The sequence below is a fragment of the Haliaeetus leucocephalus genome, unplaced genomic scaffold (assembly GCF_000737465.1).
Source record: "Haliaeetus leucocephalus isolate CR32 unplaced genomic scaffold, Haliaeetus_leucocephalus-4.0 Scaffold577, whole genome shotgun sequence".
In the NCBI taxonomy this organism is placed as follows: Eukaryota; Metazoa; Chordata; class Aves; order Accipitriformes; family Accipitridae; genus Haliaeetus; species Haliaeetus leucocephalus.
Window position 1 is genome coordinate 6,379,607 of NW_010973013.1, and position 13,262 is coordinate 6,392,868.

At 45.5% G+C, this 13,262-nt stretch overlaps 1 protein-coding gene across 1 annotated transcript in view; it reads right to left on the reverse strand.

Moving 5' to 3' along the window:
* Positions 1–2,105: 2,105 nt before the first annotated feature.
* Positions 2,106–13,262, reverse strand: part of DSTN (destrin (actin depolymerizing factor)) — an 11,771-nt gene continuing 614 nt past the window's right edge. Inside the window, exons 2-4 of the mRNA XM_010577800.1 lie at positions 5,134–5,441; positions 4,817–4,893; positions 2,106–3,526 (exon numbers count right to left, since the gene is read on the reverse strand). Coding sequence (XP_010576102.1) covers positions 3,417–3,526; positions 4,817–4,893; positions 5,134–5,441 — 495 coding nt within the window. The 3' untranslated portion in view covers positions 2,106–3,416. The remainder of the gene's footprint in view (positions 3,527–4,816; positions 4,894–5,133; positions 5,442–13,262) is intronic.

Genomic DNA, 13,262 nt, shown 5'->3' on the forward strand with positions numbered 1-13,262 from the left:
GGGTTATCATCTCCTTTCCTCCAGGTAAGCCACGCTGTTGGCTTGTTACTTGTCAGCCTGTGACTGGGGAGGTATGATCGACAGCCAGGCGCCCGGGTGCTGCAGGCAGGTACTTTATTGATAAAGATCAAGCAATCACCCGGCTGGAGTGATTTTTGATAGGAAGGCTGGATCCTTTGGCTGATTTCAGTCATGGCTGGAGTTACCTTTCAGCATGGGCTTATCAAGCCACAGCTTAGACACTCAAGTTTGCCTTTGCTGGAGCAGCTAAATTACATTTACACCACCTGCTGCTCAAGCTCAGGCCTGAATTACCAGCCTCCATCTCCCATCCCCATCTTCTCCCCAGTGTAATGGACAAAAAACGGATTTTGGGAAACCCTTGCCTGCACGTGGACTTGAAAAGATTTCTAGTAGCTCTGCTCTTGCAGCAGCCAAGGTGCAGTACCTGGGCTGCGGTCCTGCTGAGCTTGCGTGGCTCTGAGCTGTGTCCAGCTGAACCCCCTTCACCTTTTTCTTCTCTTCATGCAGTCCCGTTACAGAAGCGTTCCTCATGTTGTCTCTCCCTGGTTGCCTTGCCTTTTCAGAAGGTCTGGGTGATTTGGGAGAAACCTTAACTGAAAGGACTTGAAACAGTCAGAAGAGGAAACATCTTCCTGTGCTTTTCATCCCCTCCAACCGCAGGACAACCAGCCTAGGGAGGTGGTGAAGTTTGGCCCACTAACTCCACGACGTGGACAAGCCTGAAGCATTATAGCTGCGAAGGTTAAGAGTTACTGCCAGCCCTGGGGCGCAGGAGTACTGTTCCAGAGAGGCCAGTATAACACCTCGGGACTTACTGTGAGGGTCCTAAAAGCAGCCAAAGCCTCTTAGATCAGCTGAAGCTGTGGGATCACACCTAGCCAAGGCCCGAAGCGCCACCTCAGACCTCCCATCCCTCAAAGTCCTCGGACTAAGGCATTTTGTACCCAAATCCCTGACCCGAGAGCTTTCATATTGTGGGAGATGCCCTCCTACCTTCCAGGTCTGACATCCTTCCCCCTTTGCAGGGACTCCTGCTCCATTTTCTAACCAAGGAAGGACATCCCAGGCAGAAGTCCACCACGGTGTCACGTGGGCTGGATCTCTCTTCAAAGATGCCTGAAGTCTGGAGGCATTAGTTATCAGCTGGATCTCAGCTGGGAGTTCCCTTTGTTTGTCAGGCAGCACCACTCCCGCTGTGTCACTCTGCTTTCCTTATCTCAACCTGGACTTTGGACGAAGACCAGTACTGCAGACACCTGGGCAAGGAGGAGCTGTTGACGAGGTCGATTACCCACTTGGGCGAGCTCAGAGCTGACCGAAACACAGGCTAAAAAGCACCAGCAGAAACCAGGCCGGTTTGCTTTTCTCCAAATCGGAAAGCTTCGCTCCGGTGGATCTCTTTACATCAGAAAACCTTGTGCTCCCAACCCTGTGACCCGTGCGGGTGCCAAGTTAGAGCAAGTGGTCAATGCCTGCCTTTTAATTAAAGGCTTTAACCATGCAGCGTGGCCAGAGAGGGCACATGCTGAGTTAGGTAATGGACCATTATGTCCCTGGCCCCGCAGATAAACGAGCGCACCGCTTTGCCGAGAGGCTGCGGGGACAGTACAGCCTTCTGTCCCTGCACAGCTGGCAAGAGCTCGCAGAGGAAGGGGCTGCCTGTAACTGCCTGGGCTTCATCGGGCTGGCCAGAGAAAGCTCCCTCAGTTCTTACAGGGAAAGCAGCACAAAATAACCCACACGCACTGGGCTTCTCTTGCTTGAACTGCAAATATATTTCCCAGGAAGCTCCCCAACCCACGGAAATTTGGGTCTGAAGCCTAAAAGGCAGAGAGCAGGTACTGTTAGGGAGCTAGAGCCTGCAGCAGGCTGGCTCTAGCTTTCCCCACAACTCCCTCTGCCTCCACCAGCTCCTCCTTCCAGCCTGTTTCTCCCCCCGATCCTTTCTCCCCCACGAACAGCACAGGGCAGTAGCTGCGGAAGGCGCTTACGCAGGGCTCCGGCGTTCTCAGCCAGCAGCACCGGCTCTGCTGCAGGAGGGCTAATCCGGAGGCTGGAGAGGAATCAGTCACTGACCCAGGGGAGGGAAACCCCATTTATTTAGGCTATTTGAATTTGGCACGCACAGAACATATCACAGTAACGCACTGGAGGCTAAGGGTTTTGTTTTTTTTTTTTTTTCTTTTTCTCTACAGACATACAGGAAAACTCTATGCAACTCCCATGTACACATTACACAAAGGAAACAGCTTTAATCAACCACTGGTGAAACATGGAAGCTTTTAAGATCTCTGTAGCTGGCACAGGAATGTTCTCTACCCCCCATACAAAAGGCATTTCAGGTCAAACTTTCTAGTAGGTGATATTTCCATGCATTTCTACAGAATTAAAGAAGCTAACAGACAAAAAGCCCAGATCAAGCCATATTAGTCAGGTTGATTGGTTCTACTAAGTTAAATCAATAGTAATTATGGACAAATGGACCAAGTGACCAAAGACTGGGGCTGAAAACCACCACTTTTTAAGATGTGGTTGTTTCTCATTGTACTACCCACAACTGGAGAGCTCCAATATAAGAATCTGCATTTGTAAAAGCCTCAGAAGCATCCAATCCGCTAGCAAGTGTGTATTAGAGAAACTAAGGTAGTTCTAAATTAAACTGTATCAACAGAAAAGCAATTTTTATAGAATCACTCAGGCTGGAAGAGACCTCAAGACACTTCATAACAAGAAAATTGAACCTACAGAACAAGTGAACCTTTAAATATTATTACTGCACCGTGAGTTTACAAGAGAGTGGATTAGGACTATTTCTCCAGAAAAGTGTGTCTATTTTATCTCTATTTAACTTCAGAATTAGCCTTATTAGTACTGCTCTGCAACTGCAAGCACTAAGAATTTAACCCAGTTTTGGTGCCAACAGGCTGCTTTAGCCTAACTTTAACTACAGGTTTTAAGTTTTGCATTAAACAGTTACAGGGGAAAAGATTTTGAGTTTGGCAATTTGGCCAGTAGCCTCAAAAAGACTGACTGAATTTTGCTTGTTACAATTTAGAAAAGTAAGAACAGGAACCAGATTGTTCTCACCTCCCCCCCCTTTCATCCCATGATACACTGCTGCATTGGACCAAAATTTTTGGAGACCTTTAGTGTTAATCCATTGGGGACAGTCTTGGGCTGGACAACCAATGCAAATATTAATACACCAAGATAAATCCTTAGATTCGATTTATTTAGGGTCATTTGTACATACAAGCTACATCTCCAAAATCTACTTTATTCTACAAGACAGCTTCCCTACAGTTAGTGAAACCCTTGCCTAGAATGGTTGCTTTACATAACTGATATATTAAAACATGGAATGCTTGTAGAGTTGTGGCACTGTATGACATCTACACGGGACTTCCTTCAAAAGCTACGACTAGGGAGCCTCCTAGCTTCTCAGCAATGCAAGCTCGGTTGAGGTCCTCTGGCCCATTTGCTTGGCATTCATGCTTTATGCCTAAAAGAAGAGGCAAAACACTCAATAATGCAGTATTTCAACATGCTAGTAATCAAACATACTTGGTAGTAACATTAGAAGAGGCAATCCGGTCACTCAAGCAGGTAAGTCCTGCTTTAGCTTAGGAATTTGGATGGTTTTCCCCTGATGTGTCAGAGGAGACACCTGGCTACATGCCAAATATCAACATAGAAATATCAAGGAGAAAGTTTTCACTAGATCAGTGCTCAGACTGTTAGCCTTTTCATTGCAGACTATCTTACAAGCAAATCTCTTGTTTCTAGTGCTACCCTGGATATGGCAGATGAGGGAGCTACATGCAAGCACACTAAGATGGCTGACTCAGCTCCCCCTCTGGAGAGGTGGGTGAAAGAATCAGAGTGAGAACCTGAGATGTAGAGACCAGAAAGACTTTGCTGGTCTAAGGAATCAACAGTGGTTTCTTTTTTTTTTGAGGGCGGGGGAGCCTGTCTTATGCGGAGAAAAGCAGAATTTCTTCAGGATTTCTTTTTTTCAACTTTGACATGTGCAGCACAGAACAGTCTCCCTGCATAGTTCCAATCCACTGGAGAGTTGTCCTGTGAAGGCTGGCACTGCTGCACAATGATCCTGTCAGTCTTGCACGCTGCAAGATTTTGGCCCAGCGAGGCATGAGGAACTGAAGGGCGGGGGGAGGCAGTGCTATGTGGCTACGAGCCATGGTAATGACTGACTTAGCATGAAATTTCTGAATGCTGCAGCAAGGTGTTCACTCCTTGGTTAATGGTGCCCAACAGGCTGAACAGTACTTTGCTTCTCCACTTGGAGATGCAATGCCTTTTAAAATGAGTAATCACAACCGCATCTCTAAATCAAGTGAATTAATTACTACTATTACACCACAGTAAGCTTATGAGATTGTGTATTTCAACAGACACAGGGCTGAAAGTCCTCTGCCACAGGGGCAGCTCTGCACAAAATCCAGCTCCGTGTTATGAATCTAATGGTTTCTAGCCTGTATGGTGCAGATGTGCTGCTCTGTACAGTACAGCTATGGTGTCAGATCACAAAGCCTGCTCTTGTCCTGAGCACAGTTCTAGTGCCTCTAAAATTCAAAGTCAGACAGTGTAAGTTTTAGCCAGAGCTCATTTTAGGTCTGTCACAGGGCATTTCACCTGTGAAGTTCTCATGTCTCACTGGTATCTCAAAAAAAACCAACCCCAAACCAAACCAATTAGCCAAAGGTTAAGCCTTGCTGCGTAAGCATCTTAGGGACACAGCACAGCTAGGAGCGTTAGCTGTATTACGTACCTTGAAACTTCTTTTTGATTGCATCCTTGGAGCTTGCGTAGATCATCTTACTTTTGAGAGGTGCTTGTTCTGGTGCCCTAATGGGACACACCAAAAAGAGTGCAATTAGTGACATTTATTATCCAGCACAGACAGAAGCAGTATCCTACCGATTACGAACAAGTGAAACGTCTCATGGCTCAGACGACAGGCATCAGGCTGTCTGGCTCACTTTAAGCCTGCCATCTTGCCAGCCTGGGCAACACAAACACTTGGAGACCTCACCCACAGCGCTTGGACTGCATATTAGGAATGAGTGAGTTGGGAAGACAGCTTACCACAAGAAAAACATCAGCTCTTCTTTTTTGGATTCCTTGGTCTCAAAGCTTGCATCATACAAGGCATAACGGCAATCCTTCTCGGGAAGCATCTGCACAAAGTGCTTGAAAGGGTCGGTAACTGTCACACCGACATCTCCCACCAGAATCTCTTTGCCTTCTTCCACAATAATGCACTTTTTGTCTGGACTGAGGCAGAAAATGACAGCCTTCTTCCTCTTCTTAATTTCCTCGGGCGTAGAGCACTTCCGCACTTTCATGTCGTAGAAGATACGGCATACCTCATCGGCAACTTGTACTCCAGATGCCTGCAAAGACAAGAGCAAAGACCCTTAGGGCTACCGCCGCAAATTTTCACAACTACATTACTGCACTGCCTGAAACGTGAGGCTAGAAGACAAACACTACTGGCAATAGTCACCAGCGGCCTGAGAGTCTCGTCAGAAAAGGCTGCAGGCCCTCTTTTTCCAGGCCAAGTAAAGAATCTGGAGTCTTGATGCTGCCCACAGCCAGCTGCCAAACCAAAACTATTCTGAAGAAGGCACAATCCTACTTATATTAGAACACTGTTTTGGGGTAGTTTTACATGCATGTCCACCCCTTGTCCTCCAAGATTCAGTTGCGGCAGATCCTTTGGCATTACAGCAGCTTAATTTTGTTACCCATTTCAGGCTGGCTAGACAATCAAGTCCACGAGGATCTTCTGTTCAAAGTTTCCTAGCCATTTCTACCATGCTTGCTAGCAGCTTTAGGAGCAGACGTAAAACATGGCCAAATTCCATGCTTGTCACATGGATTTGGTTTAGAGATCAAGAGACATGTAGTGGGGTACTGGGACTGTAGTGGTATGGTTTTTAGCTGAACAAGCTAACTTTCAGGAGTTGCTCTGAATGCAGTGTTTTAAAGGGAGAACTCGCAAATCTAACACTTCCCAGTAGCTCCTCCATCACTTTTTAAAGCAAGCTGCCTGCCTTTTCAACTTTTTTTTTTGTTTTCCCCTTTAAGTCTGATGGGAAATTCTAGTTACTTAGTGGTATCGCCCTGCACTAGCTGTAATAGGAGGTGCAGATGCAGCATTACCAACCTAATGTTAAAGGCAGCTGCACAGAATAAAGAGGACAAGACCTAGCAAGAATGACAAGAGGCTGAACTGCATTTTCAGTCTGCTGCTTTTTTGGGAATGAGAAAAAAAAAAAAAAAAAAAAAGAGGTGGCAGGGTGGAAGCATTTGTATCTGACTTTTGTTCTCAGAGTGCAGCAAAGTTGGAGAGCTTAAAAGCAGCTGTGCAATAGCGAATATTGCAAATATGGGAAGCCATACTGGCCAGCGGACACTGCTGGAAGGACATCATGGCCAGAGCAGTGAAGACTGAATTGAAGCCTGTCCAACACTCATCTATCTGTTCAAAATGCTGCATGCAGTGTAAACAGTGAGATTCCTTTCTAATGCTGCTTCTCCCCCTGTCGGTTTTTGGCCTACCAAATTCAAATGACATATCCTCAGATATGGCAATTCATATCTCAGAAGGAAAACTGCCCTCCTCCCTCTGTGTAAACTGCCACACATCACTGTTATAAGCACAGTCAGCAGTACTAACAGTCAGGTAAACCATGAGGTGAGATATACCAACTGAGAAGGACTAAAGGTTGTTCTTCATTTTGTTTTTCCTTAAGCTCAGCCCCAAAACATGTGCTTGATGGATTCATTTCATGGGGGACACTGTACCTTGTCAGAGTGGCAGTGTTCTAGAGAAACAGCAGAGTTCAGCTGCAAAACCTGGGGTATCAGTGGTGAAGGAGAACTGCTTAGTGCTGGCTTTCAAACAGGCTGTCCTTGAGATGGTTATTCATTGAACAACTACTTAACGTGTATTTTTTTTAAAGCCTTGACCAACGCCTACCACGCAGGACCTCAGATGAGCCCAGATTCTCCTTTTTCTACTAACATCTCTCCTTCTGTAACTTCTAGCAGCTGGCATAGCTTTGTTAACCCAGTGAAGAAAGGTGGCACAGCTGGCAGAATCTATTACCATGGAGTCTGGCACCTAGATCTCCCAAGTGCTGGTCATGCAAAACCAGGGCAATCTCATACAGCAGTGAATCTGAGACAGAAGCTTTTCTCTAGCGTGAAGAACAGTGCTCTTTAGGGGTTTACTCAAATACAAGGGGACCTCCCTCAAGATTTGCAATGCATGGCTTGTCTATTAGGGGTAATCTACCCAGAATCCCTTGCACTCACTTTGGGATAGAAGAACAGGGAGTAAGTCACTGTGCCTCAGCTGCCTGGCAGGCAGCCACCCTTCTGCATATCACCAATAAGGCAAGGAAAGTAAGCGGAGAAAGCCTATTCCAGGATAAATTCAAGCAAAAGTGCAAACATCGACTCAAACTGACTCATTCCTATGTCACCTCCTCCATATGGAGAGACTGCACTTTGTCAGAGTGTGATGGAGAACTAATGAGGAATAAAGGTCTTTCTCCTCCCATCCCTGCGGTTGGTGTAGGCAAGAACTCTCTGGGAAGACTCTAAATAATACAAGGTCGCCCTAATAAAGCAAACAGTACAGCGACTAGAACTACTGCATCATTCACTAAGGACAAATCCACAGTGAACTCATGACAATGTTTTTTCCCCTGAGGTTTGTCTTCTAACTAATGGCACTTCAGTAGCTGACAACAGGTGTTAAGACTCAGGTTTTAGTCACAAAAAACTCAAGACTCTAAGTAGAAAATCCTCAGAAAGCCTGAACTAACATGGGAATGAGTCTACTAATTGCATAAAAGCGGTTCATGTCACCTAGCTCAGCCTTTGTCAATTCTCAATCACCCACACCCACCAATTCCTGTTGGCAAGAAGTTAACTTTGAAAGAAGAGGTTAATGCTCAGCAGAGAGCCATAAGCAAGCAGCAGCAACAGAGCTGCAGGTTAATACAAACTGTGCAGTTAAAGAGCATATGCTTGTGCTACTGCACAGCCAGAAACATGTCTCCAAGTCGGGAGACAAGTTGTTTCCTTATAAAGAAACTGAGCACTGCTGGCAAGTCAGTTCAGATTCCACAAATGTTGAGAGTATTTAGTCTAGAAACTCAAAATTCACTGTTAAACTGCAGCTGATAACTGGCACTGATCAGAAGCTGAAGGGACAATAGTAAGAACTGGATTTTCTAGCTTTCCAAACCAAAAGGCTGTTAGTAGCTGGTGCTACTCCTCAACCCCTGGATTCATCACACAGGCTGACATTAGCAGCCACTATATTGCTAGGCACAATGCAGATTTGTTCCATCTGAGAAAACCTATAGCTGTGTCACAGTATGGGCTGAAATGAACCCATAAACTCCCGGTGCAACTAACTGCTTCCAAAGAGAGGATCTACTTCTGTAACTGTAGGACTCCCTCTTCAACCCTGGGCTTGTACCAGCCACAACTGCCTTCATAAACATACTTAAAAAATAATAAAAAACCCCCCCAAACCCAAGGCAGCTTTTGTTGTAAGGTGGTTGCAACCATTCTGCGTAGGGCAGCAACAGCATGACTGTTAAGAGCACACTCCTAAATACATGTCCTCAATTGACATTTTAACCGTGTCTCTGCTGATTTGTCCAGAAGAATAGCTGGTGAGAAGCCTCCACCCCATCAGTAATGACAGAATAAACGTTTATTTGTTAGTCTGGATTTTCTCTCTTTGGCCCAATACTGCTCTGCTCAGAGGATTCAATACAGCACATTCATTATTATTTTCTGCATTCTGGCTTGAACGCTGCAGGGCTACAACAGCTAGCCTGGTTCTGTTCCTTTTTCAGTATGAAAGCAGTTATCCAACTCTGGACTGGTACACAGGTGGCTAGCTGTTCATTGAGCAGTACGTGTTGCAGGTACTTGTGGGATACACGACCATCAGCTGGTGACATTTTGTTGCAGGGGACAGATCAACCCTGTAACACAGGCAACACCAACTTAAAACCATTCTCAGGACTCAGCTGCAGAGAAAAGACTACATTCAAGTAGCCAGCCTGTTTCTATAGGTGTCGAGAACCTTAACTGTGGGGCCTGTTAACCTCACTGAAACAAGGCAGCAGCCAGGAGGCAAGCCACCTAATCATCAGACAGAAAAATGACAAATGACACCAGTACAGCATATTCAGGGAGACATTCAGGCGAGAATGGACAGAGTAAGTTTCTCTGAGGGAATCAGCAAAAATGAGTTCTCCCCCAGTACCTCCATGCAACTATTGCAAAGGCAGCGTGTCTTGTGGGCAGCGTTGCCTCATACATTATTCTGGGGCACTTATACCAGTATCCCCATTGTATTTTCATATAGACTGCTGTAGGCACATGAGGTAATGGTTGCATTAAATGCCTTGTCAGCATGCGCTGCAGTAACACAGCAGCTCTTATTCCCTACACAAAGCCATCGTTCCTGCCTTAAGTGCAAAGCACTGCAGAAGTCTTGTGAGAGCAGAATGCCGTCCCTACACAGGGCAGTCCAAAGAGAGAGCCTTCTGTCTAGCAGGCTTCCAACTGCAAGAGCCGTCCCCAGCTGCCTCCACTAATAGCTTCCAACATTTTGCCTCCATCGCCAAGTACTCTACAACTGAAATTTAATCTAAATGGGGGAAGACTAAAGAATAATCCAGAGCTTTCTCAAGAAAATCCCCATATACAGAAAGCCATTTCAGGAGTGACACACATGCCAGACGCCCGGTAAACTGGATTTGTAGCAAGCATGCACTGAAATGCAACTCTGACACAATGAAATTTGCCTTCTCTTTTGTTAGGAAGCGCTGTGAACTCCAGCATTTTCCTCAAATATTTAAAATATTTTACCTAAGAAAAGTCTTTGTTCCCTCCTCAACTGTAAGACAGCCAAGACAACTTTAACTAATGACTTAGTTTGCCTCAAGACAAGTTTGAAGGACTAAATTTGTTTTTATGTATTGACAATTTTACAGCGTGGGTTTTCTTCCCCGTGATCAGAACCTAAGAACCCTCCATAGTGGTGCCTGTGCATGTGTTACCTACAAAGACATTTCAAGAACCAGTTCTCGACCTGTTTAGTTTGGGAATCACGCACACACATTGTATACACCAGCGTGGACTACCCACAGCTACTCAAGTGGAAACTTTTGCTCCTTGGAAAACCATCATCGATTTTTCCAGAATTTGACACCAAGAACTTATTGAAGTATGCCTTGTTTAATTGCAAAGGCAGATTTGAGAACACTGTGCTCCCATGTTTGCTAGTCACACTACTGCCACACATCTGGTTCTCAGTTTCTTCAGCTAGCACCTTGTTTCCCCTATGCTTGGCATACCATCCCTCCTATCTACCTTCAAAATCCCCTACCACTACCAGAACTGCCTGTGTAATTATGTGGCATTTCCATCTGACTCAGTAATGTGTCATAGTACATCTCTGCGACAAATATTTTTTCAATTAAACCTATTACCACCCAACTCTTCTGGGACAGCAGCCTTCACAAAGCTGTCCCTTACATTGCCACACAATACCCTGGGACACCATCAGCACCGAGACCTTCAAGGGAAAACTAAGCCAAGTTGGTTGGGAGAGCACCTAGCAGCAAGGGAGGGTCACACAGCCTGGCTGCAGCTAACAGACTGTGAGAAGATTTTACCAAATCAGGCCTCTGAAAAGGTATCAGCTATGGCCGACAAGCGGACTGAAAATGTAGGTGGTTAAAAATATAAGGATCTTAAATACTGCTTTGCTTTTAATCTGTTATTTGAGCACTCAAAAACCCCTATCTGATATGACCATCCACACTTTACTGAGTAGGAAAGAAGGCAATGCATGGAGTGACTAGTTTAACTTCACCCCAAAGACCAGCACCAGTGTGGGAACACCAGTGACTTCCCAAGTCCCAATAGGCCCATGTCCTCTGCTACTACCTACAGCCAGACACCTCCATTTACACCAGGCAGCCCATGCATGTGGAAGTCCGAAGCTTCAGTTCAGATCTGAAGCACGATAGGAAACATAACTAACTGCCTTTTTACTGCTGTTGTGCAAGAGGCCATTATTTGCAAACCATAAACCAGCAAGAAGTACATAGTTATTTGCATATCACTTGTAGGCAGATCTTGCCAGGTAGACTCAAGTTTTTTATTTTGCATTAGTTGGTCTCTTTTGGGGGGGGGAAGGAATCAAAACTCTATTCAGCTTTTTTTTTCTGCTACCAATAAGAAAGGTTATCGACTAGACAAGGAGAGATGAGTAAGAAAGCAATTACTGGGGGGGGGGGCGGGAGAAGGAAAAAAGTCTCCCCTGAATTCCTGGAGGTCATTTCCTCAGCTTTCAGCCAAAGAGGAAATCATCACCTTGTCCAAGCTACCATGAAGTTCACTCCTGATATAATTATCAAGGTAGGTATAACAAGCAATACCCACAAAAGGCAATCCCAGCAATGCCGCTGAAAAACAGGAACTGTGGTAGCCAGTAGCAGGACAGAAGTTTTGAGTAGTACCCGTTCCTGTGTTGAAACACATGTTTTTAAGGTAATGTGGGTGTAAGCTGGTATGCAGCAGAAATCTTACAGGAAAGCAAAGCCTCTTAGAAACACATCCAGCACAGAAATCAGCTATTGTGAGCCCAAGTGTCTGTAAGAATTTTCTTGTGGCCCTCCAGGCGCCTATGGCAACCTAAAGCTTAAACTTCACCCTTAAAAACAGGCTTTGAAGGCCTGCTCTGGACATCCCAGATACTTGTTACTGAAGTATCCGTCCTGCAGATCGCTGTGAATGCTGAACAGTCAGGCAAGCGAAAGGCTCTGAACAGCTCTACATGTAAGTTCTGGCTGTCCGCAGGCTCTCCCACATGAGATCGCTTAGGTCAGCCCTTGCTCCCAGCAGGAGCCTCTTGATAGCGATGTTCTGACAAGGCAAGTAGGAACACGCCAGACACCCACACTACCAATTGTCATGAGGCTGTCATCTAGTATATGAGGCATATGTACCTTGTAATTACACAGATTTGGAAATAGTATTGACTAACAACCAAGAAAAATAATTTGCACGGTCCTCCAAAGACCATGGATTCATTTAATCCAGTAGCAAAGAAACTGAACCTTGTGGCAAGACACAAAAGCAGAAAATCCAATGCTCTTTTGATACCAAATGATGCCCTCCTGCTGGCATTACTGTGCTTTGCCAGAAGGCCTACACTCTTTGCCCAAAAGCAAGTTGATTTGCAGCAACTGGAAAGCATCTTAAAAAAGCCAACCCAGACCCTGTTCCAAAAAGGAGATCATTATGAGAAATACTAGTTTTGACTGACTGGGGAATTCTCTGGTTCTGAAGCAAGGTGAAGCCTGACACACTGAGTAGTCATTCTAAACTAGGTTTGCGTACTGCAGAGGTGGTAGCTAGCTTGTTCAGACAAGCCTATTTTAAACAAGAGCTGCAAGTCTCGTCAGACTTTTAGCAGCTTCATCTGCAACTCCCATTAGCTCTGCTCCACGCTGCAGACCAGCCATAGATGCTTCAACTTGGGTGTTATAGGAAGCAGGGAGATTAGTAGCACATCCTGTCTGCCAGGTCTATACAGACTAAAAGTTTATTTACTGGATATACCACATGCTTAAGAAACTAATGGTAAATACCGCAGGGAGGCCTCAAGATGTAACCCCTCTACTAACGGCAAATAACCTAGGCAAGTGCATCAAAACACACAAGCGTTTGTTGCTGGACAAGTGCTTGTGCATGACTCAAGCAAAAACGGGACAGCAGTTAAAACTGTGTGAGCTAGTAATTCAAGTGAATTTGTCAGTTGCAGTAGCCCGAGTTAAACGGGGATGCTAACTTTTAGTGTAGGCAAACCAACTGAAAACGAACCACCATGAAGCATGATAGCCGTTCGGTCTATTCCGCCCCATTTGTGAAAGGAGTCCCCTGGCGCTTTTCAGAAAGCCAGAGAAAACGGGCAAATCGGCGTGTTATGGTGAATACATTTCCGTATTCCCTCCCTTTCCAGCATTAGACCTTCCCTGTGCGGAGAAGCAAGACAAAAATCTCCCAAGCCCTTGCGGCAAGCACCTTCAGAATTCAAGCTTCCTCGAGCAGTCGCTGCAAAAACGTGTTTGTTACGATTACCGTCTTCCTCCCGCGGGTTTTGC